Genomic DNA, 27,264 nt, shown 5'->3' with positions numbered 1-27,264 from the left:
AATTTGATATAAGAGATCTTTCGTAGACTCAACTCTTTGTGACTAAAAATATCGATCCATGATCAGATTAATTAATTAGTAAGGATAAATTATGGAAGCGTAAAACATGTCTACATCTTGATTTTCAAGCATGTAACTAAGCATTTGGTATTTAGTAACAATGATTTAGAATTCCGATTTTTTAATTTGCTGAGCGCAAATGGGTTATTACTTAAATAATTTTGATTACAAGAGATTTGGGGCTAATTAGGTTAATTGCTTGTTGTTTTTTCAACCTTTTAAATACCCATACTCTTTCTCTTTCGTGATAAGCTTGTTTTGCGCACGAACTTATGTTGTAAAATGAGTTGTCCAATTACATGCCTCGTTAATCGTTTTTGAAAATTGCCCATTATCCAAAACCTCATGTAGAATTCTATTTTAAATATATTTCTGTCAGCTTCGGTTTTCTTCTGAATAAATCTCCAAATCAAATTGTTCTAAATTTTTATTTTAAGAAGAATAGCTTTTCCAAGTGGAAGTGTTGACTTTATTATGAAAAGAGATAATGGAAAAATAAAGCATAGATTATATGACATAAGCAGGGATGCTATTCACTGTGAAAATTTCCAGATCAAATTACTGTAAGAAGTAGCAGCACTCAGGATGACTCCATGAAATCTATTTTTACTGGAGCATGTTACGAAACGAAAAACGCATATACTTTAATTTTACAATAATAAATACCGTAAAATAAATGAATCACTCTCATTAAATAAATATTACTATAAAAGTTACAGTAACAATAATTTTTATAGTAATAATTACCTTAAAACTACTGAATCACTCTCATTATACGGTTTCTACTCTACCAATTACGGTATAATATTTTACAGTAAAAATGGATTTTACGGTGAATTAGATTTTACGACTGATGCACACAAAGTCTTGATACTTTATACCTTAATTTGATCCGGAATTAGTACCGTAAAAATGGATTTTCTGTAAAACGAATTTTACTAATGATCTATCTGCACTAGTACTTTATACCGTGTTGTTTTGATTCTAAAATAGTTCTTCATTAAAGAAGTAACTATTCAGTTTCTGTGTTACTATCTGTGCTTTTTTTCTCATTTTATTTGAAATTTGATGCATAATAATATATCAGATAATATATTGTTTGTCCTTCATTCAGGTGATATTGTGGGATGTATTTCTTTATTTGACTGTCTTTCGTCTAACATTTTGATTATTTAATTATTTTTCAGACTTTGAAAACACTTATTTTAATTCCATTTAAATTGTTTTATGCTGTTGATAGCATACACTAATAGCGTTAAATTGAAATACAAAGCAAGTTTCAGCAACCTGAGCGATTTTTTAAAAGGAAGCTTTTTCTCGATGCATCAACAACAGTGCAAAATTCATAACAATCAACATATGGAGAAAAAAAAGACTCGTTATTCATCAGATTTTGGAAGATGTTTGGCCTTACCGTAAAGTTAAAAATGTCTGAACAAAAAGTAAAAAAGCATCGAACGTGTTTTAAAGCTTCGACACAAAGAGTTTATTTTGGCATATGACAAGTCTGGTTTCCCAATTTTTAGTTAATATCTATCAATAAAATTTGACTTACCATTTCCATTTGTTTTTGCTGATACAATTTCGCTTGAATTTCCGTGGCTCACAGCATTATATGCTACTAAGCTTAAATAGTAAGTTGAACCACATTGCAAATCTTTCAATGTGTATATTGTCTGATCACCATTCAAATGCGTCTCCTGCCAAGGCTGGTCTTCAAGTTTGTGTCTTAAAATATATCCTAAATGTGAGATTTTGAGTTAATTGGGAAACTTTTCATTATTGTTACGTAAATTACGCAGAGGAACATTTTTTTTTTGCAGTATGACATTTTAAAACAGATCTTAGAAGCTTTCGTCTCGCTAATTTCAAATCTGCTATCGGTTTCTCTCCCCAAACTGCAGATTCATTTTTAAAAGACATTTTTAGCCTATTTTTCGTCAAAATTTAGAAGTCTTTTAGTCCCATAATAGTTGCGACGTGTTTTCAGCAGGGTTAGTTTAACTGGAATAAAATTGCATAGGAACTTGTTACCGAAAATGACATCATAAATCACCACTAAGGATTCTTTAGTATAAACTGTTTTGTTGTGTGCTTCTTAACAGTTCATAATAGGGAAGCGCACAATGACATTTCCGGACTGGAGTTCCTATTTAATTTCAATCCTGATAATGTTTTCTAATCACCGAAGAAGATTTTCGGATCAGTTATGTGACCCCCAGTTATTTATAACGTTTCTATATTTTTACATTGCGACAAAAAGAAAAAAAAGTGTTCTTTCAGAAAATTTTGTTGCTTTAGGAGCAAAACTATTTAAGCAAATATATTTATTATTTAGGAGCAAAATTATTTAAGATTTGAAATTCCGCACCTGAATTAGGCAAGTCTAGGTATTTGCACTGTTGTGAAAAACAAAAAAAAAAATGTTCCTCAGTGTCATTAATTTCTAAAAATAAATTGCTTAGATAGATGTGAACTTTTATCCATAAAAAATAATTTGACAAACAAAATTAAACACAGATTGCAAAAATTTTTATTTTTATTTTTTTTTACTTATTTAGTGTGTGTTTTTAGTTGTATAATCAAATTTTGAGAAACAAAAATAAAAATGGCTTTAAAAATTATTAAACAACTCTGTACATACTGCGTAATGAAATGTGAAACATAAGCAAAGTTTGAAAAAAAATGAAGCGTTTCATCACAATTTTTTTAAACACTTCTAGTCAGAAACTAAATGCGGTATGGATAAATTCATTTTAATGTGTGAGCCTTATTAAAAGTATACATTTTCTTAACTTAGTTGCTAAAAAGTGATTTTTTTCTTAAGAATAATAGAATTATCCAAAAATGTTACGCGAAATATTACAAATAAAATTTTTCCAATTACATCTATGTCCTTAAAGAAAACACTAAACAGATTTTTAAAGCTGTATAATTAAAATATCTTTGTGCATGTTCTAAATTAAAAGCTTCATACAGTCAGGGTACTTAATTCTGCATTAAAGTTAAATTTTAATTTTAAAATTGCTATAATTAAATTTGGAATCAGCTTTGCATACCTGACACAGGAGCACTAGGTAGTGCATAAAGCTCCCAGGACACTTTAATTGTAGTCGATGTAGCGTAGTATGTCTTGATAACTGGTACTCCAGGAGGATCTGGATTTAAGAGAGATATAAAAAATAAAATCTAGATGCTTAAAGATTCAATTTTATTTCGAATTTTATCGTTTACTTAATATTATAAGAACTATACAGTTTTCACAGCTTAAAATAATTCTGAGAATGATTCGACATGCTGATAAAAATAAACCTTTTCTAAACTCAGTTTACTGCGAAATAACTTAGCTCATTACTATGTTAAAATTGTCTTAGAAAAGTTGTCCTATTTCTTTAAAACAAAAAACAGAAGCCATTATTATCTTCCATGTAACCATTACTATGTAATCACAAACTATTATTATATCATCATAATCTATGTAATCATAATTACTATATAATCATCGAAGTATTAGTATTATAATCATTAAAGTTACCGCATGGATTGACTTCAATATTTCGACAATACAGTTTTTAAACTACTCGAAATTACATTTTTTTTTCAAATGTATATGCAGTAATGCAAACTAATTTCACACAATGAATAGCTTATGATAGCTTATATTCCTTTTATTCTCCACTTATTTACTAATCTAAACTAATGACACGGCTTTTAAATACACTGAGCAAGCAAAATTTAAATTGAATCTTCATTCCACTTTTTAAGAGCTTTAAAAATTGTGAATTTTCTTTTACTTAATCAGGTAAGGAGTTACGATTGCCCAGTATATTGGGCTGTCCAGGTGAAGATCTTTGGTTTGATTCCAGTGGGTGGCTTAAGACAAGATCAGCTTCAGATTGATGGATACCACCTTGTATTGAAAATATGTATGACTGGTGCTCAAAGTGGACAACTTTGGTTTCGAAATCCTAGAATCTTAACCCACATGATCTCCTGGTCTTGATAAGTGGCTGATGTAGGAGTACTTTACATCACTTTATCAGATATAATTGTATTATGTGCATATAATTACATTATTTCAATGATAACTTCTCCTTTTGCAATTAAAATTAAGAATAAAAAAGGGGGGAAATGATTCGTACCAAATTGTAAGGTCTTCGCCTTGATTTCTTCCGATGGTGGCCCAGCTCCTCTGGAATTAAATGGTTGGACGATAATACTGTACTCAGTGAACCGATTGAGACTACTGATCAAAAAGTGTTGTAAAGGTTCAGAGGTAAACTGTATAGGCTTAAAAGTATACGTATCAGCACTTCCATACAATTTATAGCCGACGTAAAATCCTTCAATACTGCTTCTGTCATCTTGTATGGTCATCTGAAAAAAAAGTATAATTCGAAGAATTTCATTGTATTTTTTTTAAAACAAAAACGAACATTTACAAATGGGAAATACCATTTAGGGGAACCGGAAAATAATGTCGTTTCGGTGCATTTGGTATTTCTTTTATCAAGATTTTCTTAAAAATCAATAATGTATTCACCCTCGTTATTCACCTTTCAATGCCGGTTCGAAAATGAATTGACATGGATCGAAAAAAATGAATTACCACGGTATAATGTTTTACGTTGAAAATGAATTTTTGAGTAAAATGCATTTTACGGATGAACACCCGAATTGCAAGTAATTTTATCCAGAATTTTTTAAAGTATAGTTGATGACCATTTACATTTTCATGTAATAAAACAAGCATGCTTACATAAAACTCATATAGTTATTAAAAAAAACTTCATTTTTATACCATTACTGTGCCACGTCCTTTCATGGCCCATTCCTTCCTACAATAATCTCGTTATGCCATCTCTTCTGCATCGTGTTTGCAATCGATAAAACTTGTAGTGCATATATATTTTTATGCCTCGTCTCTGAACTAGTACATCTTGATTGGTTATACAGCATAATAAAAACAATACGATCCATTATTTAGATTTTTTTTCTTGAGTACATTTATTGAGCTCCAAAATTCGGCATTTATCAAAAGAAAGAAAGGAAAGAAAGAAAAACATCATTGATCTAAAAAAATTTCGACTAAATTACATTAAATGCTTGGCCCGAAACTGAAGAAGATTTAAGAGTACCTACTCAACCTTAATTGCTATTGTTGATTGAAAAATATCGATACTTACACTCCATGTAACATTTATAGTCCTCGATGATAGAACTAGTGCTTTCAGATCTTCAGGTGGGTGGCGTGGAGCTATATAAAAAGGATATCGATATTAAATTATCATAAAGAGTTAATTTTTATCAAATTTACTAAACTAATAACTAAGCAAGTTACGTTTTACGAACCATTTCATTGCTTCTCCAATGATTATAATATATTTTAAATTAAAATATAAAATCCATCCAACTAGTGCAAACGTTGTGTTACTATTTAGGAATTACAACTGGTGACGTATAAGAAAGCAATATTTGAGCTTAAAATATTGAATTTTTAACCGGTTTTACAGAAACACAGCAAAAAAAAAAAANTCTAAAACATTGAATTCTTAACCGGTTTTAAAGAAAGAACGCAAAAAAACTAAGAAATTCAACATACAGTATTTTTTTCCCTTTTTCCTGAAAGAAATAGTTGTGAAATATATATATAAATATTTCTGAAACTTTCAACTATTTTAAATTATTTTCTAAAAAAGTAATAAATGTGTTGTTCTAAAATCACTTTTCTTAAGCTTCAAAAAATTTCTTTACACTTCTGGTCATTTTCTTCTCCTTTTTCAATGAGCTAATCTTAACTTTTCAACTTCGCATATTTTCTTAAAAAAATTTTTTTAAATAAACACGTCTGTTTATTTTCTTCTTCTAGATATTAAATTAATTTGTTTAACAGATTTTATGAATATATTAAAAAAATTCTATACCTACGCTCTTCTAAAGATGTTGCCGCAACTTCTGCACCAAATTGACTTTCGCCAAATGAATTTTGACACTTTACCCGGAAAAAATATCGAGTTTTTGGTTTCAGTCCTCTGATAGTTACAGTTGTTTCTGATCCAGGTACAGATACAGGTCCATCCGAAGAGTTACCTAGACAAGAGCTTATTTAATATGTGTTATTTCCTCACATTTTACCTTATTTTATTATGAATTTTATTCGCAGTTATATAAGTATTTAACAATTTTAACCGAAAACTGCAGCTTTAACTTTAATATAAAAGAAAAACAGGAAAATATAGAAATATATAAATTTATTCAGTCTTATTAGCATCCAGTAATTCCCAGATTCTAACCGATTTCCCATTTCATACATACTTTACTAACTAAAAATTGTCACTCGCTAAGTAATTGTCATAATTTTGATTCGGACAAAGTATTTTCTATCTACTATCAACGCAAAAATTAAAAGCTGTTATTTAGTCCAATAATCTTTACTTTAATTTCCAGTTTAGGATTAATACTGAATCTCCCTTTGCATGAATAGAATATTTTTAATTAATGGAATTGAATAGAATCTTTTTAATTAATAGAATTGAATAGAATATTTTTAAAGAATATTTTTAATTAATAGAATTGAATAGAATATTTTTAAAGAATATTTTTAACTAATAGAATTGAATAGAATATTTTTAATTAACAGAAGTGAATAGAATATTTTTAAATAATAGAATTGAATAGAATATTTTTAATTAATCGAATTGTATAGAATATTTTAAATTAATCGAATAGAATAAGTTTCAGAATATAAATAGGGTAAGATTTTACTACAACTTGCATTTCCTACTCTAATGAAATAACCTTTTTTTCCGCTAAATGCAGTGAAGTAGCGATACTTTCTTATGTATTTATTATACAAGGCTTTAAAAATTAAAATTAAACCCCATTAAAAAAAATGCAGTGAGAAATGAAAGCGCCATCTTTCGGGACAATTTTGAAATAAAACTTAGATACTTTCTCNGAATATAAATAGGGTAAGATTTTACTACAACTTGCATTTCCTACTCTAATGAAATAACCTTTTTTTCCGCTAAATGCAGTGAAGTAGCGATACTTTTTTATGTATTTATTATACAAGGCTTTAAAAATTAAAATTAAACCCCATTAAAAAAATGCAGTGAGAAATGGAAGCGCCATCTTTCGGGACAATTTTGAAATAAAACTTAGATACTTTCTCGGTTTTTTTTTTTTTTTTTTTTTTTTTTTNTTTTTTAAATATTGAGCATTTATATATTTCCAATGTATTATAAAATGCAACGTAGCATAGGCACTGCTTTATTTATTTTTTATAATTTATTTAATACTAAGACTAACTACCATTTAAACGTCTCCACATAACTGTGTACTGTACAATGGGAGAATTTCCATCAAATGGTTTACTCCATGTAAGTCGAACATTCCTGCTTGAAATATCATGAACTTCTAAATTCTGTGGTGCATCAGGTATGTCTGTAAAATAACAAATAGGAATTACTTATCTTGCATAAATAAATGTTTTCAGTTGTTAATATCAAAATAACTTTATCTATCATACTTTATATCATAAAGCGTATTAAATTAGTGAAAATAAATCATTTGTGTTGTAATTCATTATGCAAAATTGTATCGTTTAATAAATTTGTTATTTATAACTTGCGCAATATTTATTCTAACTCTCTAAACATTTCGTTTCATTCAATGCCTGTCATAGCAGTAGTTTTTTATCATTTGAGGTACATAAAATATGTCCTTCCCATAAGATCATAATGAAAAATGACACGAAAGAAGTTCAAGTGACCTAGAAGAGGTGAAAAAAATGGAACATCACGCAAACCAGTACACTGTAAAAAATCCAGATAAAATAACGGTAAAAAATATTGGCCCCCTTAATACAAAATCCGTGAAATCCTTTTTACCGTACAATATATTTTCATCGTAAAACTTTATACCGTAATTTTACAGTAATACTTATTAAATTTCTCTGATTCAGTGATTTTACAGTAAACATTACCGTAAAAATTACAGTGTATTAGATTTTTCGATCCTTGGAATTTAACGATAAAAAAGAATTTTACAGTAAAAAGTACAGTCATCCTGAGTGCCGGTAACATTTACTTTCATTAATTTATCTGGAATTTATTTACAGTGTCAAGAGAAAAAGACAGATGATAAAAGGGTTTGTCTTGCACAAGACTAATCTTTAAAATATGTGAGTACAATGAATCATCCACCTTTACAGGTCTTATACCTCTCAATATGCAGTGTTTAAAACCTGATAAATCAATTAGACTAGCCCTATGTTCGAATTTCTAGAATACAAGATCTAGTCTAGTCACTAAATATTCATTACACAAATTGCTATGTTTCATTTTTTCTTTAGAAAGTTTGTTATTGATGCATTTTTGTACCCAATACATCAGTTTTAAAAGGTGGACAGTATTTTTGAAATAAATTTATACGCTTCAATAAAACTACTTTATTTTATTTTTTAAAAATATTTTGTCTACTTAAATATGAAGATCAGATTATGTGGATAAAATTATGCTTCTATATTTTTTGAATAGATTTAATTCGCAAAAATATGTTCTTTAAGAAAATAAAATTCCTAACTAATAATAAGGATTAAGATAACACATCTGTAGATATTTCATCATAAAACCAAGGTTATTATAGAAAAAAATCCTTCTAATCTTCAATTTTTTAAGTTCAAAATCTTCCTTTTTAAATTTAATGATCTAGTTTTTTTTCCATGCTTTGCGGTTTGCCACGAGTTTTGAAACCACAAATAAAGCAAATTAAAGCCTGGTTCTTGCAAGAAATGCGATCCTCATTAAAATTAATTAGGACTGAGCCAGAACAGCATCAGGCTTTAAATCAAGTATTTCCACCGCATCATTAGAAAAAAAATCTTGCAAGATTTCTCAACTTACCTTGAACCGTTAATTGGATATTCATTGAATCTTCGCCGTAATCATTTACAGCTGTACAGGTAAATAACGCTGAATCTTTTCTTTCAGCTTTTTCAATTATTATTTTACTTCTGTCACCATCTAATAGTTCTTCTTGGGTTATTCGATACCTGAAATTTTTTAAAAGAAGTTCCATATTTTAAGTTAGATAAATTGTAAACATGCAAAAAATAAATTAAATATAAAGTTACATATCAATGAAGGTATAGAAGGAAAAATTGGTAATTCCCATTATTAAAACATATGTAGCGAATTTCTAATTGTGATAATTTATTCATTTTATTAAAATAAGCATTTAAGATGATAATTTTTAACTTTAAATATTAGTTATAAACATTGCTACTAACAAATATGAATGATTTCTTTGACAAACATACTACTATCAGTTTCAAAAACCAATTATTGTTTTTCTGATTAAAAAATTTCAACATAGTAATAATATCCAACAAAGAATGGGGTATACTTTGTGCTATGTAGACTTGAAATTTGTTTAAGGTCAATAAAGCATAAATGAAAGAACACAAATGGGCATACTATAATTTCCGTTCCATAAATAAGAACACAGTGCCTAAACGTCAAGTAAAGATAGGAAAATAAAGAGGCAAACACGAGTAAAGTGGTGTGACTAATATGGACAAAAGAACAAGTTTGAAAAAGGTAATGACAGATTAAGAAAGCAATCACTATTTCGTGTTGATTTATAAGTTTGCTATTTGGTAGGCTAATTGTTTTAAATCTAACCTGAATTACAGGATTCTAGGAAAAAAGGTACCGGAGAAAAAGGTCCCCGGAAAAAAACGTCCCAGTAAAAAAGGTACCTATGTAGGGAAAATATTTGAAATGAGAAGATTAGATTGAAGCGCTTTTTGCTGTTCCGTGCATGCATTTTTTTTTCTTTCGTGTCGCGCGTTTTCAACTAATTAAAAAGGACCAATACTTTCACCTCCAATCACGAATAAACATCCAACACATAAATCCTCCCAACTTCCCCGATTGGCTACTTTAAGCCTCACATTAGCAACTTCTTCACAAAATATAATTTAAAATAGAAAATAACACATTTTTTCACTTAGAAAAATTACAAAAAAAAGTAAAACATTATTGAAAAATTTAAATTGTATCTTCCCGCTTTAAAAATAATGAATAAATGAAATAAAATTTTAAAAAAAAGCGTAATACAAGCAGCCCATAAGTCCCCCCCCTTACCTTCTCCTTACCTCAATGATCTAATCTGAATTATTACAGATAAAAAAAATATTCATTGAAACAGCGAGAAGCATTCATGCTGCCCAGAAAGCGAGAGGGGAAATATCCCTACAGATTTTCCCTATGGAGGTACCTTTTTTACCGGGACCTTTTTTTCCGGGACCTTTTTTTCCAGGGACCCTTTTTTCCGTACCTTTTTTTCCATGGACCTTTTTTACCGGGACCTTTTTTTCCGTCTACCGAATTACAGAAAAATGATGGATTCAACATTGAGACCAAAATGCTTCCGTAGAGGACATGATTTGTGAAACTGTTTTTGGCATTATATAGGAGGTGGAAACTATAAGCGTGTTATGGTTAGTCAAATAGCAAGAGTACTCCAACACACGCTGCGTTTGTCTTGTAGAAGCTATTTTACGAGTGGAGACAGGGAATGCCATGAATAACTTTTGATCTAATGATCAGTTTATCACGTACTAGGATTACACCTTAATAGTTCAAGGGTATAACCTTAAATATGCAAATTAATTAGTGCAGACTATATTTAAGTTACAGTCGGACTTCTATTTAACGAATTTCCATTTTACGTAATTTCTCTATTTTGCGAATTTTTTCGTGGAACCAAGAATGTGGAAATTTCTTCGTAAAATAACTTACAAATAATGCAGTGAATTTTCTATTTAACGAATTTTTTTTGAAATCTACTTTCCCTATTTTCCAAAATATTTGAGACAATTATGAACTTTTTAACGCATTTTATGGGGGAAATCACTGTGAATTGATTTTCGCATCTACTTTTGGAGAAAGCAGTAAAATTCCTTTACCTTTTTGTTTGCATTTCATACAGGAAATGCAACACCCCTAGAAAAGGGGGAAAGGGTCAAATTCCTTCAGTAGGAAATGAGCTGGGAAGATAAAGGGAATCTTTGAAGGTTGATTATGATTTCAACAAAAAATCACGGATGACGTCAGAAATTTGTGAAAAACGGATTCAAAAGTTGGATAAACTTATGATTACAGAGTATCGTAAAATTGCTCTAATTTTCGACTATTGTCCTGCTCATTCAAAGGAAATCAACAAAAAACTGAAAAACAAAAACATTGCAGTTCTTTACTTGCCACCAAACACTAAATCGAAGTTACATTAAATAGATCAAGGGGTGATTCAAAGCTTTAAACTGCACTACCGCAAAAAAATTGTACGAAAAGTTATCACTGCACTTGAAAATAAACAATCTATGCCAATTATCAATTTGTGAGAAAGCATAATAGAAATTTCTAAAGCAAGGAACTATGATGTTACAGATCGTACCTTTCGTAACAGTTTTTGCTAAAGCAGGATTCTTTGTCAACGCTGAGAATTTGGAAAGTGAGGAGGATGAGGATGACTTTTCTTTAGAAGAACTTAAAAAAAGTGGGTACAGCTAAGAGAGAACCACGAAATTAATGATGATGTACTGATTAATGACTTTCTTTCTATTGATTCTGAAGCTTGAACCACCGAAACATCAACTGAATCGGATATTTTGCGCGGTGTGAAAAATAAAAACAATACAGCCATAAATTATGAGGAAGACGAAGGAGATGAAGAAATTAGCACACCTTCCTATGAGGAAATGTTAAAATCATTTGAAACAATTCGACGTGGATTGCAGTTTGAGGAGAATAAGGCTGAAGGAGTTTTTGGTGCATTACAAAAATGCGAGACCTCTATTATGAGAAAAAGTATATGTTAGGATTATAAGTTATGAAAAAATATAAAAAATAACGTGGTTTCTCTGAATAAGCATACTTTTATTTTGGTGGATTCGGAGACTTGACTATAAAAATATGACCGGGTTGCCGCAATTAGGAAAACCTTTTCTCGATGCTTTAGACCAGAGAGAGGACAAAAGTTAGGACCACTTGACGTTAATTTTACTTTCTGCGTATTTCTCTATACCTGGAGAAATTTTTAAACAAATTAAAAAGTTTTTGAACATAATTATAAAAGTAGTTTACCGGAACATAATTGCATGTCTTCATGTAATTTTAAATAGATAATACAAAATTTGGACGAAATCGTTTGAATTGCTCTTGTGATATTAAATATTGCACGCCCTTTCTTTATTAAGGGTATAAAACTTTCAAACTCTCTTTTGCATTAACTATACTATTGGGATCCTGTTTTCCAGATTGGAGCTACTTCCCTTATTTTAAGGGGGCCAAAAATCAGAATACGTCGAAAAAAAAGTATATTTATAGAGAGAAACCACGTTTTTTGTCTGAGGCAGACTGATCATTAAGTCCAAGTACGTGGTAATCCGATGATTAGATCAAAAGGTACTCAGAGTATTCCTATTCTTTTGAGCATTGTACCGGAATATAAGAAAAATATTAATGGCGTAAAATATTTTAAAGGCAGTAATGAAACTTAGAGGACCTTAAGACTAAATTTATTATTGGAATAGAATGCACCCAATTAAGGAAATTTTAAATATCCAATCTTTAGATAGGAAGCACACAAGCTTCTGACCACTTCACATTCAATTGTCTGAACTCAATGTTTGAATAAGAAAGAAAAATAATAACCCAAGAAAATAATTCAAAATATCTGTTTTATCGGATTTTTTTGTGATACTTCAACATTTCTATCTGATCTGCATTGCCGCACCCGAGTGTATATCACTCAAAAACAACGGCATCTCTCATCAGTATGGGATTCTTTGGTAACATCTTTGTTAAAATATTTTGTTATTTGAGTAGAATATTTTACTTTTTAATTTTTTTTTAGGGAAATTTTTTTTAAACAACTTGTTTTACTTTAATTTCTACTTTACGTGCACTATAAAGTCATAAAGTGAGGAATTTCATTGCAAATACAAGTGATGTTGTCAGCTGCCGTGTCTCAAACAATTATATTTTCTTTATTTTGAAAAATGCTCAGAGTAAAGTTTATAAAAGCTTGTTTGAGAAAACAAGCTTTTTTTTTAAAAAAAAAGTAAATAAAATACCTTGGTTCAGAGAATGGTTCTATAATGGCTCCCTGTTTTCGCCAAATAAAATTCATAGGTCTATTCCCATAGCAGCTGCATTCGATAATGGTTTTTTCACCTCGTCTTGTTCCAATTACCTTAAATTTAAATTGGAATTGGGGAGCACCTGTAATAGCAAAAGAAAAAAAAAGTTGGGAATTTTCACTAATTAATTTTATCAGAATGGTAATAATAATAAAAGAGTTTGTTTACCTCAGATTTTACATAGTTTACTAATTAAAATAACTAAAACACTTACTTTAAATCTAAGTCTAAATGACAATGTTTACTTAGAAAAATTCAATTAGTAAGCAAATCGAAATTCTTAACATATAGTACTTCTTGATCATACTTAAACTATTAATTTTATTAGAAAAAATTCTCAATAACACACGTTGACGTCAGATTTGTGTGATAAAAATAAATAATTTTTTCTAAAAGCTTTTTGAAAATGCGCAGGAGAATAGTTTGAAAACATTGCCCCCTTTATAATTTGCCGAAAATAAAAAAGTTATTTAAATAATTAAAAATATACTTACTATGTACTGTTAATTTCACAACTGTACTTAATCCAACATCTACTCCATTATTTGCTTCACATAGATAGTATCCTTCATCCGATGGTTCAATACTTTGAAAGTTAAGTGAACCATTCACCAAAATATGAATATGGGAGCTACTCACAATAGTCTTAAACTGTTCAGGGGGATGTTCTGAAATATATTTAAAAAAAAGTATTACTATTTTGCTCAATTTTTTTAAAAATTAAATAATTTGCATTAATCAGAAAAAGTCATCTTTCTATTTATCGATATAAATATACCATTTAAAAAAAATATGTTTTGTTGTTGTTGTTGTCATCGGTCATTAACGCAGAAGTCATGCGATTGTTTTTGTTTCCCAGTGGCGCCATCTATGACCGAGAATTCGACTTCTGCTACACCCATACGTCACACTCGTTTATAGGACTGACCCATTCATCCACAGATCATAAGTATGGCCTGGACCAAAGAACGATCAATCTCCAATTATGTATCCCCATAGGTATAATTTGTTATGGGAGCATGGAGGACTTTGTAACCCAGCAGATTTGATGCCTACGAGTCAGCTTTTACTACGCGGGGAGTATTCGGCCGGCTGGATTATTATGATTTTTTATTCGACAATTTTAAAACTTTTTCACATTATAGTGATCCTATATTAAACGTACAATTTAAATTAATGTTATGGTAATCATATATGCAATTTTCATCTAGTAATTTAATTACATGAAAAGTAATCCACCTAAATTTCAATTTCTCAATCACTGTATCTCTCGACAAAACAAATATGTACAAAGTACATTGCAAAAACAATGATTTGAATACATGTGCGGATTATTTGTAGAATAAATTATGAACTAACGATTTGTTTATATAACATTATCTTAATTCATCCTTAAAAGAAACAAAAAAACTCTTATTAAAATTCTAACCTATTCTACTAATTTGGATTACTATCTAATATTTTTTAGCTCATTTTTTTCTTTAAATTTTATGATGAATGTTTCAATAGAATTTTATTCTTTTTTCAAATTTAAAGAAGATAACATCTCCAGGAAAATATTCATAATTCATAACATTGTGTGGAAATTTAAAAAAAAAATGCGCTTTCTTACAAAACCACGCTTTTAAATGCTATGCGATTACTGAAAATCTATTGGGCAGATCAAAAAAGGGCAAAGGCTTTCAACGAGTCGTTTTAATTTTTTTCAAGAATATCTGTAGATATAATTGTAGAACTCAAATTTTACACTGTAAATTAATTACTTCATTTATAAATTTAAAACAGAATAAGATTGTTATTTATACATTTTTCTTTTGCTCAAACTGAATTTTTAATAAGATATAAACCATACATCTATTTTACTGTTATACCGAATACAAAACGATACAAATTTATTTCACATTCTCAAAGACTATATTTGAGCGAGTTTGCAGAGAATTTGCATCTCAATTCACAACGATACAATTGAATATAGGATGTAGAAAATTTATTTGACAAATAGGAAAGCACCAGAGTAAATGCAAGGAAAATTTTTACTCAGAAGGTACAGAAGCATTCAAACTTCGTAACTGTATTTCACAATTTCAAACACTGGAAGAAAATATAAAGAAATATATCTCCTAATTACTTAGTTCTGTATGAAATATAAGATTTTTTTTATATGGTAGCTTATATATTTCTACGCAAAAGTAACTAACTCTATAAATTGAAAAAAACATTTTTGCTTTTTAAAAAGATATTTTTTTTTTCTTTTGTTAAAAAACCCCGTTAAGTTATGCAATTTTATTTTTCTAAATTATTCGAGAACTTTAGAAAGATTGTGACAGTAGATTAACTTAAGAAACAGTGAAGAAGAGAGTGGGCCATATATTGCAAAATAATTAAACGGGTGATAGAGATTTGCAGATCTTGCCATTTAAAAGCACCTATAGAGGAAATAAAGGCAGTGTATAGTCTTTATATTATTATTAACGTAAAAACGTTTAAGCTAAATTGATTTTTATTTTTTGATTAGCTGGGTGCCAAAATTTTCGACTTTGTAAATTTTTGTTCTCGTTTTAGACATTTCCCTATGAATCTTGGTTGCATCAACTGCAATCCCTAATATACGCCCATAGAGCTTTTAAAGAAGTTGAAATACTTATTGCAGGGGATTATAGGGAGTCGTTATGGAGACATCTTCAGAGAAAGGCATTGGCCCACATTTGGCAGTGTGGTCAACTATGATGATGATGATGCTTCTTATAGTGGTTTGCTTTAAGTTCTGCTTTTTTGCAAGTTTCTTTTACCAGTTTATCTCAAAACTTGACCAGTGATCATCATTGTTCTTGATCAGATTGAAATTTTTATCAGATAAGAAAAAGGTAAATCAAATTTTCATAAATTCACTAAAATATTATAGTTACTTGGAACTTTTATCCACCCATATTTTTTATTGTTTTAATACTGTAATATAAATTAATAAATGCTGTACGAAAATTTTATAAACAAAAAAAAATTAGTAATCAGTACAATTAATACCATTATAGAATCTGATTTCTGTACCTGTCGCTTTTTTCCAACGGATATGAGGTTGAGGTACTCCATCAGCCTGGCAATTTATTTTTGCGGGGCGTCCAGACACAGCAGTTAAATCACTTGGTTCCAAAATCCATCGCGGAGGAACTTAATTTAAAAACAAGTTAAATTTAAATTACAAGATATAAATAGATAACTCAATTAAATAGCCAATACAAGTGTTTTCTTATATATATTACTAACCTTTCACAGTAAGAAAAGCGCTGTAAGATCCAGTAGCAACGTCATTCGTTGATTCACATGTATAATTTCCGTTATGTTTGTATTCTAGATTACGGATGGTCAATGTTGTAACGTGTCCATCCTGGGCGTATAATACCGCTACATCTAGTTCTTCTTCGTGCAGAACTTGACCATCTTTAAGCCATCTTGTGGCCAATGGACCATCACCGGAATCAACAATACAAGTCACGGCTGTCAGCATTCCTTCGTGAAGGTCGTCCTTGAAAGAAAAACTAGCTACTTTTGGACCAGCTAAAATACAGAACAGAATCCTTTTAAAAAAATCTCATTTATAATTTTAAAGGTTTACTTATTTATTTATTTTTTTTTTATTTATGCGGTCGGGAAAACTATTTTGAGTAGAAGTATACAAAAATAATTTTTTGTTGTTATTTTACGTACACACTTAATTGACAATCATTACATTAATTAGTTTTCAAGAATTATAAATATTGCCCAGTTTTTTTTAAAATGTGAAAAAATTAAAAGATTCCCAAGTTTTAAATCCCTAAGACTTTTATTTTAGCATATCAAAAAGAAAAAAAAAAGCATTTCTGATCACTGCTAGAAATTTGTGCAATAATTTGCTTACATATGAATATTTTCTAATTATAAAATCGAAAGAAGCAAAATTTTAAAAAACATTGTATGCAAAGATATAATGCTTCTAAAATTTTTTAGTTAGTTTCAACGCTGACTCAATGCCCAGCTTTAATTAATCTATCATGCCGATTCCAAACATTGTTTATTTCAAAGTCCTTTCTCTAATATAAAAAAAAATCCTTAGGGATATAAGTAATATGCAAAACACCAAAAAAGCATATCCGTGTAAAAAATAAATAAATAAAAGAATAAATTTAAAATTATTTTTTGTGGGTAAATCCACAGCCCCTTTTGCTTGCGTATAACTTCGTTAATATTGACAGAAAAACGAATTTTTTTCCCTATGTTTGGAATTGCTTGAAGTTTAAATATAAGCAATAGCTTTTTTTTTCACTGTATTCAATTTTAAATAATGTGGCCCCTTAACGCATTCACTGACTTTCCTGCACCAGCAATTGTTCCTATCAGGACACCACACTCTGGCTGGCGCAAGGTGGAAAGCAAACATGTTGATATGATGGAGTAATAAACACGTTCGCCTATACATTAACATAGAAAAAGCTATAAAAACAAATAAATAAAATAAAAATATTGCGCATTTCTCCTAACCGTAACACTAATTATACTTTTAAGCCTAAATTACTTTGCGCATGTGCAGTATTAGAGTTAAGGTCCGTGCGCCTTTCTTCCCCATTCTTGTAACCTATTAATTACATAAAACATCAATTATTTCAGTTTCTTGCTATCTTCCAATTACAAACTATTAAATATACAGTAAAATGTTTTATCAGTTGGGACTAAGGTCCTTACGTTAAAGATCGAAACTCCGAGAAAGTTCTTAAAATTACATTTAGATAACTTCCTTTCTCAGTTTTTCAAAGCTCAAGACACCAAATTGTTGAAAGGCATAATTACGAACATTTCGTGCTCTTTCAAAGGACACTGAAAATTGAAGAAAAAAAATGACCCAAAACAGGGAATCAAAGAAAAAGAGCATTTGTTTCGTATTTTTTAAGAAGAATAGAAGAAAACGCATGATTCGGTTAATTTGACAATACTGTTAATCGGTTTCCTGATAAACGGAACTGTACTATATTTATAACGTAGTAGCTAAACGAATTGTTGCCCTTGTTCTGAAAAACTCGATTTCAATGTATCTAACTAACTACATTATAATTATTACAATTACTATAATTATATGTTTATGTTCATTAAAACTGCAATATTAGATTTAGTACCTAACATATTATTTCCACTATCGATTTTTTTTATTGCTGTGTCCTAAAAATGTTTAGACTTGTTGAAATGGAAACGTTCAGCATTGATTCGCAAAGTTCCATATTGAGAACACATATCGGTACTACTAAAAGTTATTTAGGTGAAGATGACAATAAAGAACAGATGGTCACCTACTTCGGACAGATATTCGGAATGTTCGAGAAACAGGAATTCCTTGGCCTGTTGTGACCTCACAGCTGTAACGCCCATCATCTAATCGATGTCTTACTCCTTCAATAACCATTGTACCGTTAGGGTACACACGTTGCCTTTGATTTATTGGCAGTAGTCTTCCTTCTGAAAATAAATGCTGCCTTCAGATTTTGTGATTTAAGATAGTTTGTCTGGTTTATTCCTTTCGTTAAATAGGGACAAAGTTCTCATTTTTAAATTTTCTAAAATGAATAAATAATGATATTCAGTTATTAAAATGAAGGATGAATTCTTTGAGATTTGTCTGACATTCTCTTTTAATGAAAATGTTTTTTAAGTGCATTGCTCATTTTTTTTTTTTTTGCATGCCAAGGAATTACATCTCTGCGGAATTCGAAAAAAAAATAAATATTTTATTACCAATAACTATATTTAGTACATATTAATAAACACATATTAATACTAATAATTAATACATATTAATATATATAATTCTAAAATTATGGTCTTCGGCAGCAGTCTGCCCAACCAACTAAAGTTGACTGAGAAGAATTTTTTTTAACTTTACGGTTTATTAACCTTTTACAACTGGTAAGATTAGAAAATCATGAATACAAAATAAGCAACTAACCGTTTACAACTAGCATGGATTTAAAACCGTAAAAAAGAAATGGAACTGGACATAGGAGCTAGGGCTTTTGTTCAATAATAGACATTGGAGTTAGGTTCTGGTTGGGTTGTATTTTATCAAATGAACTGATTAATGTTGTTTAATTAGTTTATCCGGTTGTTTCACATAACTTAAGAGATGGGGAATAATGGATTTTATTATGTTAAAACTTATAGTGCTGCCATCTATGTTTGAATGAGAGTATTGTATTTTAATTGTATAGGGTCACTAATCGGGGAGATTCGGACACTGGAAACTCGTGATGTATTGAAGGGAGCAGATAAAATATTGCAGTGGAACTCGAACCCCTGTTTTGTCTGTCATGAGATTGACAGATTCGCCCTCTCAGCTATAATATATACCCAGCTGCAAGGAACTAAGCAACTTCGTTAGGTGGGATAGTTGGTGTTATTAAATTCTGGTTGTTTAACCGTATTAGGTGAAAGCAGTTAATAAACGTTTTTTTCACAGTTTGTAGTTTGGATACCAGCTTATTTATAGTTATTTTACTTCTTAGTTTCTATATTGTAAAAAAACAATTAATTAAATTGTTATTTATCTTTTTTTCCAAGATATTTCTAACAGTTTATATACATACTCCATCAAAGCTATGCTTTTAAATTGGATTATTGTGGTTCAATTTTTATTCACCTCTTCAGTTGTTATATTTTTTTCTTTAAAAATTAATGTTTAGTTAGAGATTAAAAACTCACAACGCAATGATTATCACCCGTAAATTTTTTTTTTCAATTAATAAACTTAAATGAATTTGCCGAGCAAAGAAACTAGAAAATAGGAAAAAAATATTAAAAATGAGTGGTTTTAAAATTCAAACAGTCCATTTCAGTACTTCTTAAAAGAATTGAATTCAAATATTCTCAAGCATTTTTTTTAAAGAAAGTCATATCATTTCGAATGTTTAATGACTCACTTTGAAAATATTAAAACAGACCAGAAACATGACATTAAACAAGTTTTATTATAAAGAAAATAAAACACCGAAACATCATTAAATTTATAAAGAACCGGAAGGCAACTTTTGAGCGTTAGTACACATTTGACTTAAGAAAGAGTTTTTTAAGAAATTATTTTTATCAAGATATTTCTGTCTAAAATAATGAGCATGAAGCACAAGAAAAATTGTGTAGGTTTTTAGCTACGGACATTTTTCTTTTAGAAGTTATGGCATTTCTAGTGTGCTTTGAGAATTCTTTTTCAAAAATGTTGCCATCCAGTATTTTTTCCTTCCAAAGTGTAGACATTAGAAAGTCATGGATCAAGATGTTTAAATTCTCTAATGATCATTTTCTTTTTACTAACGAATAGATTATGATATATCAAGATAGTTAAAAAATAACTTTCTGTTTAAATATTTTAAAAGCTTCAGACTAATGCAATGACTTTAAAAGAAGGAAGGTATTATTTAAAAGAATTCTTTTTAAATCATTCATAAAATGAACATAATAAATTTCATGGGGTATATCGTTTCTCATTATGTATTGCCTTAACATATAAGTTACATATAAGTAACATATAACATCAACATAAATGTATTAGTGTGGAAACATTTATACCAGCTAAAACCCCAATCAAGGATACAAAAATTAAAAATTGTTCATCTACTCAAAAATGTAAGTTTGATTACGTTTTGATGAAAAATGCTTTTAATTACTAAGTTCTTTTTTATTTATAAATATTGAAAAAATAAAGTGATTGTTTTATGTAAATTATATCTGCTTTATATGACATACTTTGTATTTATTTTAGGATCAACACTTTTTATTTCAACGTTTCTTACGTAAATATTGCTGCTTATTTAAAGGATTTTTTAAGATTTTTCACTATTATACATTATTAAGTAATTGAATATCTTTAATTTAAATATTAGATCGTTTTGCAAGTTATTGTTTGTAATTACAAACAATTCTTTATCTTAAATTTTCTAGAGTAACATTGTTATGCTAAAATTGTTCTGCACATCATCTCTGAGTCACTTAAAAGCTTATTCACTTTCATAAACTTATTCACTTTTAGCACCACAAAAAAATATTTTATTGAATAAAATATCATTTTATAAATTTAACTTGAATGTAATTTTAAACCCACTATTTAAAAAATTAAAGTACTAAAATATATAAAAAATAAGATTTATTCTAATTTCCTCATTATTATTGTTTTTAATTACACTCCAAAGCCTGATAAATACCCGGTAGAAAAAGAAATATCCTAACATTTTTGATGGATGACATTATAATTTTTTAGCTATTTTTAATGCAAATTATTTGTTTCCCAAAAGCAGTGTTTATAGAAATTTGATAGATGGGCTGAGATTTTGTGAATGATTAATATCCTATGAGGGGGCGTAAAATTTCCAAAACAAAAGACAATTACTAACAAAAACAATGTAGCCTTTTTTTTACGAAGTCTTTACAAAGATACACTTCTTTTATATAACATGCTAAAAGCTAAGAGCAGAGAGCAAATACCTTTTGTTCACAACTTAAAAATGCTGTGCTACCTTGCTTTTACCCTTATTATATTCGTCTTTATCCTTATTTTTTTTTAAAATGTCTTTATGGTTGGTTTTCCGGAGCTTAAAGTCTTTTTTAAGAGTTTTTACAACACAGATTTTTTGTCGTTTATTTAAAAGAAAGGAATAGATTTAAGTTTGTTTTTAAACATTATTTAAAGAGCTCCAAGGATTTTTTTAGGTTTCATTAACTCGGAGCATTATTGTTAAATAGGCGAGTTTCTACCAGAAAGAATATTTTTTTAGTGTTCTAAAAAACATGACGTACGAAGAAAAAGATGCAAAAAAATCTCTTTAACGAGCATTTTGTTCTAACATTTCCAAAAAAAAAAGGAAGTAAGAAACGTTTAGAAAAATGTTAAAAATGCAGACTTAAGAGACTTTCTTTGAAAAAAATATTTTGACGGAATACTTTTTAGTATAACAATATGAGGAGGAACTTAAACAAGAAAACTTCAAATGAGATTATTTAAATGCAAGTTCTGTCAATATTGCGATATTATTGCAGAAATAATTAGAGCATTATTTAGACGTAAAAAACACTCATATGAATAAGGCTAAATTAAATAAAACTGTTGTTGATATAACTGATAATAATAATTAAATTAGCATTAAAACCCCTTAATAAATAAACAAAAGTATGCTTTTGAATAACTCTTATAATGTTTCTTTTAATTAAACATAAAATATTAACTCTTAATAGGTCTAAAGCACTTATTTACGAAATTTTTCTGACGGTTTAAACTTATTTCTTGTGTTGATTATGTTTTCAAATAGTTTGATTTAATATGTTTTTAATTAACTGTTTTCAAGTAGAAAAATATGCATTAAAATGTAGTAAAAATGCAAAAATACAAAAATTTAAAATTAAAATATTTGCCAATTAAATTTATGCTTCTTAAAATAAAAATAAGTTTAAAAAAGTAGCAGCAGGGCTTCCTTAATTTATAAAATTCTTCTCCCAAGAATTTTTTTTTTCTGTTTCAAAAAAAATTTTAATTTTATCTTAATGGCATTAAAAGATCTCGATGAAATTAAAAGATTTGAAATTTTTTCTCAATGGAATCGAATGAAATAAATACTGTACCTAAATCCGAAGTATGAATCAAGATGTAAATTGAGTTAAATTGTGAAATTCATATACCCATTTCTTGGTATTTGGAATTCACAATATTTTTAGATAAATCATATTCTTTTTTAAGAGATATTTCCATAAATCAAAGATGGGGAAAAATTATGTTCCTTTTACATTCGATACTCAAGTTAGCGAAATCAAAAGATATTGTTGTTTTGCTAAAAATGCTGTTAATTCTAAAAAAATTACAAAGGGTATTTGCGTTACAAAATACCACTTTAAAATGTCGCGATAAGCTTGAAAAAGTTTATTATGATTATTAGCTTTTTGATGATTGCAAGCTGAATATAAAAAAATCACTGAATCAAAAGATGTTGCTGATTAAGCAATCAAAAATATTGAGAAATGTTTAGATTCTATTAATGATATATTGAAGTTAGATGAAATCGGAAAAGAGAATTCCACTTATATTAATATTAATTTGCCAAAATTTTATATCCCTTCTTTTTTCGGAAATTTTGATGCGTTGTGGAGTTTAAAATATTTTTTTTTAATCTATAGTTATTCAAATAAATCTTTAACTGGTATTCAAAACTTGCAATATTTACAAAGTTCAGTTACGGGTAATGCATCGAGATTATTTAAGGGATTTGCTATAAATAGTGATTACTATAGAAATATATGGAAAATACTTTTAAATAGATACGAAAATAAAAATGAGTTAGCATTTTCACACTGTAAAAAATTGTAACACATGAAAAATTCTGGTGGAAATTTTGTCTAATGTCACGCGGTGATAAAAAGTTTGTCGCCCAATTAAAATTTTTGGACAACCCGTTAAAAAAAATTATACTTTTGCTTTTCTTACAAACAATTTTTGATTCAGAAACTAATGTAAGCAATGTAAGAAGCTAAAGTAGTACATAGCCGTTAACGTCGATATATTAATATACGAGGGTTGTAAATTAAATAGTGGCAACTTAACCTTGAAACTCACAGAAGGGCGGGCATGTGCAAATAGGATATGGGAACGGTGAAGTAAACCTGTTGTCGATGTGTAGAGTGCAAANTAAATTAAATAGTGGCAACTTAACCTTGAAACTCACAGAAGGGCGGGCATGTGCAAATAGGATATGGGAACGGTGAAGTGGACCTGTTGTCGATGTGTAGATTTTAAAAAAAAGTCGATCTGCTTAGAAGGTTAGCTGTTGTGTGGCGTTAACGTGAGGAGTTTCGCTTCCATCGCTCTAAAGCACGTTTTCAAAAGGCTTAGTGACGAAAAAGACGAGATGCTTGAACCCATCGAGCTACTGTCTAATACGGTAAAGAATTTGCCTCACAGGCTTTCGCTAATCCTCGATAGCATTCTGTTGCACTTTTGCCACGGGCAACCTCGATTTTAAATGACGACCGCTGATCACCTTTTGAAAACATGCTTTAGAGCGATGAAAACAAAACTCCTCTCCTTAACGCCACGCAACAACTACCCTGCTAAGCAGATCGACTCTTTTTTGCGCTCTACACATCGACAGCAGGTTCACTTCTCCGTTCCCATGACCTATTTACACATGCCCGCCCTTCTGTGAGTTTCAAGGTTAAGTTGCCACTATTTAATTTACAACCCTCGTACAATGCTATTTTTTTTTTCTTTTTTGAATGGAATAAAAAAAAGTAGAAGAAGTGTATTTAAATTGATGAATAGTAGTTTCTTCCTGAAATTTAAACTTTTGCTTACCTCTTTTCCAAGAAATTTTATCAAATGGAAATCCACCAAACGGGCAGTTAACTGTAAAAACTGAACTTGCTAGTGCTGTCAGATTACTCAAGGGTCTTATGAACAAGGGCCCAAATACGTTCAATCTTTTGGAATGCTTCACACTTCCAGCTTCATTGAAAGCTTCACAATGATACAATCCCCCATCCGCTACATCCACGGAAGTGAAGTTCAAGTAACTGACCACATCGCCGTTGCCACTCAAATAAGTACTCACGAGAATTCCTGGACGAGTGGACACTTGCCAAATCCCGTCTAAGAACCATCTCATTTGAGGTGCTGGATTGCCGGAAGCAACGCAAAGTAATGACACATAACTTCCTGGTCTAAGAATTTTTTCCGGGAATGTCAACTTGAATTTCGGAACCTGGTCTACAAAATAAAAATAAAAAACAAAAATTATTAAAAATATTTCATTTTTTTCAAACTCTAAATTAAAATATGTAGAAAAACATGGAAAAAATTACAGAATAATAAAAAAAGGAAAAGAAGAAAATAATTAAAAAAATATAATATAAAATTCCGGAAAATAAAATTCCGGAATTTTTTTTTTATAAAAATTGGTAAGAAAAAATTTTTAATTAAATAAATTTCCATTAATTAATTTTATAAATAAGTATAAATTATTAAATTATTTCTCAAATTTTAGCGATCCAGTGTTATTATTGATAGTGCATGGTTCAGCCAATAGCAACATGGCCTTTGCTGTTCTCTACGTTGCTGTCATTGACCACGTGACCATTACCCTTGAAGAAATCACTTCCTTATTCAACGGCGCTCGAGAGTCGAGAAAGGAAAATTTCCAGCAAAATTTTAAAAATCCTTAAAATTATTTCTACACTATATAGCAGTTATAAGAAACCACGTGTTGCGTTAGGTGATTCTTACTCCCACCTCCCATAAATTTAACGGAGGTCATTTTATAAACTAGACGTGTAATCGGGATTGCGATTTGAACTGATTTTTTTCCAAATAATGGCCAAATCTGGCAGAAAAATTATTTAAATAGAGTTTAGTTTTCCAAGTAGTTTCACACTTTTCAAGTAAATCACATATTTTTAGTTAGTTTTGGTTATTTATAATCAAATTACAACTAGTCATAAAATGGTTTTAAGAAAAAATGTGACTAGATCTTTGGTACTTGTTTTATTTAAAAAAGTTATACACCCTTTGAAAAGCATAGTTAAGTTTGTTAATTGTTTAGACTTGAAACATTACCATTTATATAACATTGTTTCTTATGTTCATTAAAAAAGATTTGGCTACACTGTCAGAAAAATATAATTTAAACTAAGCTTTTTTTAAGTCTTTGTTAAGTGAAAAGGTTCATACTCAATGAGTAAAATATTTTTTTAAAATTATTTAACTGTTTAGTTCAAAATAAAGACTTTCATATAGTAGTTGTGAGAAGTCTAAGTCTTATCCTTCGAATGGAACACATATTTTCAATTTTTTTATTGTTAAAAAGTATATTATAGACCTTAAGAAAATACTTTTTCTGTTTTAAATAAAATACAAATTGTTATGCTGTATTTAATTGCTTTGTTGTATAAATATGTTGGAGAAAGTAATTGAAATCACGCTTAGAAAAATATCTAATGAAAATCATGAAAAATGCTATTCAAATCTAAACACTCTAGATTATTTTTTAATTTAAAAAAATAAGCCGAAATTTAATTAATTTTGATACGTTTACTGATATCAACATTTTAATTAGATGATAGGTTTTTCGAAATTAAACACTGTTAAATGAAAGAGGAAGCACGCAATTTGCTTCAAGGTGTTTTGAAAAGAGATTGTGTACTCAAATTCAAAAACTTTCTTCATAATTCCCGAACCACTTTATTAAAAATATTAATTTAAGCTTCAGGCAATATTTTTAGAAAAATATTTTTTTTTCTCTCTTGCTTTATAAAATCACACGATCAAAGTTTGTAAGTTATAAGCCACCATCTTTCCTTTTTAATAAAAAATAACTGGAATACGTTACCTAATAAGGGTTGTTTTTAGTGTATTTTTTTAACACCATCATCAAACAACTTCTAATTTTTTGCACTTTTAACTTCTAGTAGTATACTTTAATGTGTTTTTTTAGGAAAAAATGGCTCAACCTTTAATCATTACAGCGACACTTTGACATCTGGTGCATATTTGCCGCTATAAGCCGAAATAAAGTGTTAAATTGAAAAAAAAACTATGTATTTATTTCAAAATTATTATTTTGCTTCAAAATATTGTTCTGTCTTGCAACGTTATCAGGTGGTGAAAATTTTTAATGATATTAAAGTCCAATGCATTTCCAAACTTCTAACTCTCTATGCATGCGTTTAGAAATTTGTAGTTTTGTTGGGTCGTGAATAGCTATTATTAACCTTTATTAATGACTATGCTATTATTAATGACTATTCTATTATTAACCTTTTTGCCTTGGATCTAAGAAAAGAAATCTTGGTCTGCAGGGGCTCTTTCTATGAGCGGGAGACGGATATAAAAAAGAAAACCACTAATCCTAAAAGCAAGCCAGGTGTTAAAGCAGCCCCGCGAATTTTATGTCCCCTGTGTAATTTTAAACACCAATTGAACTCTTCATATATATATATATATATATATA

General features: G+C 29.2%; 1 protein-coding gene across 1 annotated transcript in view; it reads right to left on the bottom strand.

The window, feature by feature from the left end:
• The window catches only part of LOC107448733 (cell adhesion molecule Dscam1), a gene marked incomplete at its 3' end in the record, with an annotated part of 86,285 nt that overhangs the window by 6,489 nt on the left and 52,532 nt on the right, over positions 1 to 27,264 (bottom strand). The window contains 13 exon segments of the mRNA XM_043050074.2: positions 1,616 to 1,801; positions 3,120 to 3,218; positions 4,203 to 4,437; positions 5,247 to 5,317; positions 5,989 to 6,150; positions 7,375 to 7,506; positions 8,967 to 9,115; positions 13,205 to 13,352; positions 13,765 to 13,938; positions 16,316 to 16,435; positions 16,532 to 16,822; positions 18,587 to 18,748; positions 24,615 to 25,025. Of these exon segments, the coding sequence (XP_042906008.2) occupies positions 1,616 to 1,801; positions 3,120 to 3,218; positions 4,203 to 4,437; positions 5,247 to 5,317; positions 5,989 to 6,150; positions 7,375 to 7,506; positions 8,967 to 9,115; positions 13,205 to 13,352; positions 13,765 to 13,938; positions 16,316 to 16,435; positions 16,532 to 16,822; positions 18,587 to 18,748; positions 24,615 to 25,025 (2,340 nt within the window).

This window comes from Parasteatoda tepidariorum, chromosome 8 (assembly GCF_043381705.1).
Source record: "Parasteatoda tepidariorum isolate YZ-2023 chromosome 8, CAS_Ptep_4.0, whole genome shotgun sequence".
Taxonomy (NCBI): Eukaryota; Metazoa; Arthropoda; class Arachnida; order Araneae; family Theridiidae; genus Parasteatoda; species Parasteatoda tepidariorum.
The sequence above is the reverse complement of the archived record's forward strand: the minus strand, read 5'-3'. Positions and strand labels throughout refer to the sequence as shown.